Raw genomic sequence first — 7,500 nt, forward strand, 5'->3', positions numbered from 1 at the left:
CGCGTTAAAAGTGCATCCCTTCCTTCCTCCTCCTCGGAAGTGTTCTGACACGATCGCTCGACCGGGATCTCTCTCCGGATTCAGCGCACGAACACGCATTCGATGGCATTCGAGCCGCGCGCATAACGCGACGCGTCCGTCACGCGCGTGCAGACGCGTGTCGCGCTCACGCTCGGTCGACGCACCTGGTCCGCCGCGTCCTCCGCCGCGCTCATCACGTCCTCGCGCGCCATCGCCCTCCGACAGTCAGCCCGAAACTAACGTAAAGCCGCGCGCGTCCGTCCAGCGCTCGCGCCGCCCGCCTAGGCCTCCGCCGCCGTCCCACAATGCACCGCGCCGCGGCCGAAAACCTCCTCTCCGCGAGCGCGCGCCACGTACGCTCACACGAGCGCGCGCACGCACAGCAGCCAGAGCGAGGCTTTTTCGTCAAAAGAATTGTGATAAAGCACATTATAAATTAACTGTATAATAATAATAATTAGTAGTAGTATACACAATAATAACATAAAACTCAAGTTCAACTAGAATAATAATCTTTCATAAATTTAGAAAAATATTATTGTATTAATCGAACCATTTTATTATTTATTATTATTCATATAATGAACATTAATATTCAACACATTATTTTAATAAATTGCATTTATAACATGAATTAAAAAATAATTTCACACACACACACATTACCAATAGTCTTGAATTACTGTATTATTATAACTTGTATTGTAACTATACTCATATATATTATATTTACATGCAATTTGCAATAATAGTTTTGTATTTATCATTAAAATGATTATTTATTAGTAGTAATAATGAATAGTTATTAGTATTAAATCAAGTCAGTTATTATCATTAATAATAATAATAACAATTACATAAAAAGGGAAAAAACAGAATACACAAAACAGGCACACCATATGTAACTGACTCAGTCTAACATAATACATGCTTTTCTAAATAAATAAATAGAAGTGAATAGTAAGTCCTATTCACTATATTAAATAAATGAACTAAAAAAATTTGGCTTTTTGTTAACATTACTTAATGTAAGGCTTATGAATTTGAACTAACTGCATATAAAGCTTAAAACAAGTAAAAACAAAAACAACTAAATCACCAAAAACCCAACTAATTAAAAGGAAAAGAGAAAACAACAGCCTCTCAATGACAGTAACACAAGTCTGTTATGACTTTTTCCATGAATTACAAACTTTATTATTTTCCATTGACTTTGCCAACATGTTTAAAACCCTTCCTCTTCTTGTTCTTCTTAAACTTCTTGGTAAACCCAGCAGACTGGACCTGAAACACAGTCAGTTGATTAAGTTCATTTATTTCCCACACAGAGCTCATCCAGCACAGAATATACATGAAAATAAATCACAGATAAATACACAGAACCGAGTGAACAAACCAGGAAACAGAGCTTTTCTCTTCTCTCAGGGACATCTCAGTAACTGGACAATTATTTTATTAGTATAAATATCTTCCGGTAGTTTTTATGCTTCTCAGTTTCTCCTTTAACTTCAATTTTATTAGCCTTTTCATATTTAGTTTTTATTCATTTATAAAGTTGCTATTCAAACGCATCACGTTCAGTTAAAATGAGAAATGTTTTGGCAAGCAGCCGTTTTTTTGCAGTCAGTCAATTAGTAACTGGCGCGTGCAAAGCAAATACAGATGCGCATTTTTATACGATGACATTTACATTTAATCATTTTGCAGACGCTTATAGAGAAAGCGGCTTATAATTGAGGAGAACAAAGACTGTTTGAATCGATCCCGGTCGTGTGGAAGGAGTTCATCACAGAGCTGATTCAGTCACGCTCACCTTTTTGCGTTTCTGCACATGGTTTTCTACTTCCATTTCAGACACCTCTTCATCATCATCATCATCATCGGTCTGAAAATCATCTTCCTGCTCACCGTCCTGCTTCTTCACGCTGAACAAAGACGCTGCGGAGACACGAGAGATGAGCGTTCTGCCAGCACTGCCAGCGGTCAGCGGGTTACGGGCGAGGAGCGTCACTGACGTGGGTAAAGATCGGACATGCTGTCCGAGGAGTCGCTGTCCTCGCCGCCGCTCGAGCTCGGGGTCCAGACGCCGCTGTCCTGCTTCCTGCTGGGCCGCCGCTCACTTCCTGCGGCCTCCTTGGGTCTGTTCTTCTGCTTGAGCTGCACGGGAACGAACTCCACGCCGCGCCGGACGCACTCCTCGTCTGACCACAACAACACAAGAGCTGGGTGAGGTCCAGCGGGGCCGTGGGGTTCACAGAAAGACGTCTGAGAGACTTACACTGCTCCAGAGCTCTCCTGTAGCGCCGGCCGCCGACGTGACGAAGAACGTGCTCCGGCACGCGGTTGATGTGACGCAACGTCAGCTTACAGAAGAGATGGTGTCTGAGGAAACACAGCAGCAGACCAAAACTTACTGCAGCTACTTCAACTAAATTATTTCATCGAAATAAAGGTGAAAAAAATAGAAATCCTGTCTTGCAAACTAACTGAAAAAAGTCGAAAACTGGAAAAAAATACTATTAAATGACTGGAGAAAAGCACTATTAAAACGGCATTGTTTAAGCGCTGTATAAAAAATTCATTAAAACTCAATACATTGAAGTTTACGTGAACTAAAATGTAAAAATCTAAATACAAAAATATTCTAACTATTCTGAATCAAAACGAAAAAGGACAGTTTAGTGTAGTATAGTGCACTGTAGTCTAGTATACTGCAGATTAATATAGTGTAGTGTGGTATAGTGCAGAGTAGTGTAGTATGGTGCAGTGTACTATAGTTTAGTAAAACAGGGTAATGTGCAGTAGCAGAGGAGTGTAGTATAGTATAGTTTAGTGTGCAGTAATGTAATCTGGTATAGTGTACTGTAGTCTAGTGTAGTGTATCATAGTATAGTGGTGGTGCGCTGTAATGTAATAGTGTACTGTAGTCTAGTATAGTGTACTGCAGATTTATATAGTGTAGTGTGCTGCACTGCAGTCTAGTATAGTTTAGTAAAATAGGGTATTGTGCAGTAGTAGAGGAGCATAGTATAGTATAGTGTGGTGGTGGTGCGCTGTAATGTGGTATAGTGTACTGTAGTGTAGTATAGCGTACTGCAGATTAATATAGTGTAGTGTGGTGTACTGCAGTGTACTATAGTTTAGTAAAAACAGGGTAACGTGCAGTAGTAGAGGAGTGTAGTGCAGTATAGTATAGTATAGCATAGTATAGCATAGTGTGGTGTGCTGTAGTCTAGTATAGTTTAGTAAAATAGGGTATTGTGCAGTAGTAGAGGAGCGTAGTATAGTATAGTGTGGTGGTGGTGCGCTGTAATGTGGTATAGTGTACTGCAGATTAATATAGTGTAGTGTGGTGTACTGCAGTCTAGTATGGTTTAGTAAAATAGGATAACGTGCAGTAGTAGAGTGTAGTGCAGTATAGTATAGTATAGTGTGGTGTGCTGCAGTCTTGTATAGTGCAGTCTAGTATAGTTTAGTAAAATAGTGTAATGTGCAGTAGTATAGTATAGTGTGGTGTTCTGTAATGTGGTATAGTGTACTCACGGCTGTTTCGTGCTGCTGACGATGTGCGGCTCGTACCGGCTGTAGTCGAAGTCGGCCTGAGCGCGGAGTTTCTTGTATTTGTTGCCGGCGGTGAAGAGCTGCAGCTCGGCCAGGCTGCACGGAAACTCGTGCGCGTTCAGAGAGCAGCGGATCTGACGGAGTCCACACAACAAACATTCACAAACACGCTCTCACCACTTCACAGCTGACATACGAGTCTGGAGTCAAAATTCTGACCTTCGAGGAGTCTGTGAGCTCAAAGCAAGGGTGCTTCTGTAGAAAGGATCGCAAATCTTCCGGTAAATCCTCCATAACGGCGAAAATTAAATATCAGCGAACAAAACCTGTTACTGTAACTATTACCACAAAAACGCTGAAAACGCCTCTGTTTGGGTGCACATGCTGCGCGGCGCGACGTTACTAAAACTACAACGTGACGTCATATAAACGCGACGCTGGCGTAGGACCAAAGACTGTCCGGGGACATGCCAGAAACTCGTTTTTGAAAGCACCGAAGTCGTAAGAGACGTTACAGTCGTCCGATAATGTATATACTTGCTCTTATATAATCAGTATTTAGAATAATGAAGCATTTGTAGCTGAGTCAGCAGAGGGGTTATATTTCTGAAGAGGCGCGTTCCCGGACGCACGTGACGGTCAGCTGATCCCGAGCCGTTCGTCTCTTTTAATCACCTTTCACGTCCAGGCTTATGTTTTGATGCCTACTTTTAATAAACACACGTAGTATATTTATATAGACTTTTTGCCCGGTGTGTCGCTTCGCGGGCGTTATAATAATTAGATTTTAATTTATAAACCTGTTTTTAAGATGTCTGGACCAAACGGAGACCCGGATGTTTCAGTAGATGATGGAATCATTGAGGATGAAGATGAATTCAATGAAGAAGGTATTCAGGTGTTTAATTAAAGATGCATCCTAATCTCATTACTGTCGAATTAGTCTGTAGTTTTAATAGTTTCAGATGTCTGCAAATAGATTTTTTGTTTTTATATATATTAACTGAGTGTATATATATATATATATATATATATATATATATATATATATATATATATATATATATATATATATGATTATTAACTGCTGAAGTTAATACAATTATATTGTAATAATAAAAATTTTAGTACAATATCTTTGTTTATTCACAATGATTGAATATTATATAAATTGATGTATAAATTATTATAATTACAATATATTAAACTTATATAATATGTTAAATTTCATTACACACACACACACACACATACTATATATATATATATATATATATATATATATATATATATATATATATAAAATGTTTCTTATATTATTAAACAATTTGATAGATTTTCACTTTTTTTTGTCACAGCTGATAAATGTTTGTGTAAAATGAACATGCATTATAATGTAAAAAATAATATAACCCTAATACAAGTATGCAGTGAGAGTCCAGGACTGATCTGTGTTTGATCAGAATACGCAGCCATCGACTCCATGCTGGATCAGATCAACTCCTGTCTGGACGACATCGAGGAGAGAAACGAGGCTCTGAACGGAAAGCTGCACGAGCTGCTGGAGTCCAACAGACAGGCCCGGAAAGAGTTCAGAGAGCAGCAGAACCCTCCTCATCCTCCTCCTGATGAAGAGCCCGCTGGAGACGAGCAGAACGTGTAGATGTGTGTGTGTGTGTGTGTGAACTGTGCTGTATTACATTAAAGCCTCTGATGGATTATTACTCTCTTATGAGATATTAGTGAACTATACATATAAAAGCTTTGGGGATGCAATGAAACGAGTTCGATACGTACCTCCGCTTTTAACCAGTCTGCTATCTTAGCACAAAGTGTATTTTTGCTTTCGCCCGAAATATAAAACACGTGTAGCTTCCTACTCGCTCAGAAAACACACACACACACACACACACACTCACTCACTCACACACACACACACACACACACACACACACACACACACACACACACACACACACACACACACACACACACACACACACACACACACACACACACACACACACACACACACACACACAGACACACACAGACACCAAGAGCTACTGAACCGTGGACATCATATGAACGGTTCAATATCATACCGGGCCTAAAAAACATTTATTATTTGAAAAAAAAATGCAATTTTCAATAAAATCAAATACAGTACACAAACCATAACGTAGCTGCCAAAGCATCATTTCGCATTTAAATTGCTTTGATAAAATACCCAGAATATAAATAAAACTTAATAAGATAAAACTGCAGACATATTAAACCAAAGGAAAAAAAAACAACAACTAAACATTAACTCGCAATCTAAACCTAAAATCAGAAGAGAAAATACACAAATAAAAGCTATAGTAGCGTCTCTATAATACTAGGATATATAGAAAACGGTTTTAAATAAAACGATCAAAGGTGTGAGGTTTTTTTTTTCTGTCAAGTTTATAAAGAACCCAAAAGTGCTGGTCATCATCAGATATTTTAATAGAAATGAAGAAGAGCCAAATGCAGCAAACAAACATGAAGCTCAGCAGCTACAAAACCGTCTGAAGACCAGCCCAAACCAGCCTGAAGGGGTCTGCTGGTCTCAGCTGGTTTAAGCTGGTCTCGCTCACCTGACTGAAGGGAACCAGTTTAACGGTGTGGTTTTTTTAACGGTTCCTTCCTTCAGAAACACGAAACGTTCGATTTCCAACATTATTCTAGCAGCGGTCGTGAGATGAAGCAGCAGAGATCATACAAACAGTAACATATTTGATCTGAACACCGGATGCAGACCAGCTCCTCAAAGATCATTTCATTTCACCCCAAAACCTATTCACACAACGGGGAAAAACATGTTAAAAATGATCATATAAATAATGCGACGAAACAATTGGCGTGATCTTCTGAAGGTTGGTTCTGGGCTGAAGTGCGTGGCTCGAGAAAACAACTCAAAACACTTCTAATCATCAGTCCTCTGAACAGCAGAAACACAGAGAAGAAAAAAAGAAAGGAACCTTAAAACAAAGAGGAAGGATGTCCAGGTCCCATCAATACTTCATTTTCATGCTAATTATGCACATTTTAATCCTCCATTCTTATCATCATGATGAAAACATGGGGAAATATAACACATTATAATATATCATTACATATCAAACATATTTAGTATATAATATTCTGTTTAATAAATGCTGTTAACTGCCTCCAGAATAATAATAATAATAGTGTTTGTTTACGTGTGTGTTTATTATAGATATATAAATCCAAACACGTGCATATATTTACATTAAATATATTTATAATAATGTTTATAAAACAATTATATAAATATATAAATGTAAAAATATTTATAAATACACAGACTGTGAACAAACTTTAAATTTAGTAATGAATGGTTTGACAGCACTAAATATAAATATAGAGCAGCTCGTATTAGTTTATTAATTCTTAATATTGTCAAAAGTGATTCTGATCACTGCTGTATTAGTTTATTGTAATATTACACTATATGATTATTATTATTTCTCTTTTTTTAAGTAATGAGAATGTGCTTAATTGTCATGAAAATAATGTCAGAGTAGAAATCTCCCCAAAAAAAAGAATTGGCTTCATTTTCCTTCTTTCTTTCTTCGTGAGATGATCTTTACCTCAGTGTTTGACTGAAGAAACACTACAGAAGAAACAAGCCATGAAACATGATCCAGAGCTCAACATCCACATCCTCCAGGGTCTGAGGGGTGTGTGTGTGTGTGTGTGTGTGTGTGTGAGTGTGTGTGTGTGTGTGTGTGTGTGTGTGTGTGTGTGTGGATCTGTGTGTCACATGATGTGCTGATATCTGTGTGTGTCGTGTTTGTGTGTGAGTGTGTGTGTGTGTGTGTGTGTGTGTGTGTGTGGATCTTCAGTCACATGACGCTGATATCTGTCGTG

The 7,500-nt window shown here is 38.6% G+C and overlaps 3 protein-coding genes across 3 annotated transcripts in view; 1 reads left to right on the plus strand and 2 right to left on the minus strand.

Annotated features, from left to right (window-relative positions):
* Positions 1-342, minus strand: part of surf4 (surfeit 4) — a 6,025-nt gene extending 5,683 nt beyond the window's left edge. The window contains exon 1 of the mRNA XM_043239943.1: positions 186-342. Within this exon, the coding sequence (XP_043095878.1) occupies positions 186-233 (48 nt within the window). The 5' untranslated portion in view covers positions 234-342. The remainder of the gene's footprint in view (positions 1-185) is intronic.
* An 852-nt stretch (positions 343-1,194) lies between these two features.
* On the minus strand, positions 1,195-3,989 carry surf2 (surfeit 2). Its single transcript, XM_043239944.1, has 6 exons — positions 3,802-3,989; positions 3,565-3,716; positions 2,300-2,403; positions 2,037-2,222; positions 1,835-1,959; positions 1,195-1,305 (listed from the first exon to the last, which is right to left on the minus strand). Exons 1-6 carry the CDS (start codon positions 3,874-3,876, stop codon positions 1,219-1,221), a joined length of 729 nt encoding a protein of 242 aa, XP_043095879.1. The 5' UTR covers positions 3,877-3,989; the 3' UTR covers positions 1,195-1,218.
* Positions 3,990-4,127: 138 nt separating this feature from the next.
* On the plus strand, positions 4,128-5,306 carry bbln (bublin coiled coil protein). The gene is made up of 2 exons (XM_043239946.1): positions 4,128-4,472; positions 5,046-5,306. The coding sequence occupies exons 1-2, from the start codon at positions 4,394-4,396 to the stop codon at positions 5,243-5,245; spliced, it is 279 nt and encodes a 92-aa protein (XP_043095881.1). The 5' UTR covers positions 4,128-4,393; the 3' UTR covers positions 5,246-5,306.
* Positions 5,307-7,500: the final 2,194 nt, after the last annotated feature.

Source organism: Puntigrus tetrazona, chromosome 5 (genome assembly GCF_018831695.1).
Source record: "Puntigrus tetrazona isolate hp1 chromosome 5, ASM1883169v1, whole genome shotgun sequence".
Lineage (NCBI taxonomy): Eukaryota > Metazoa > Chordata > Actinopteri > Cypriniformes > Cyprinidae > Puntigrus > Puntigrus tetrazona.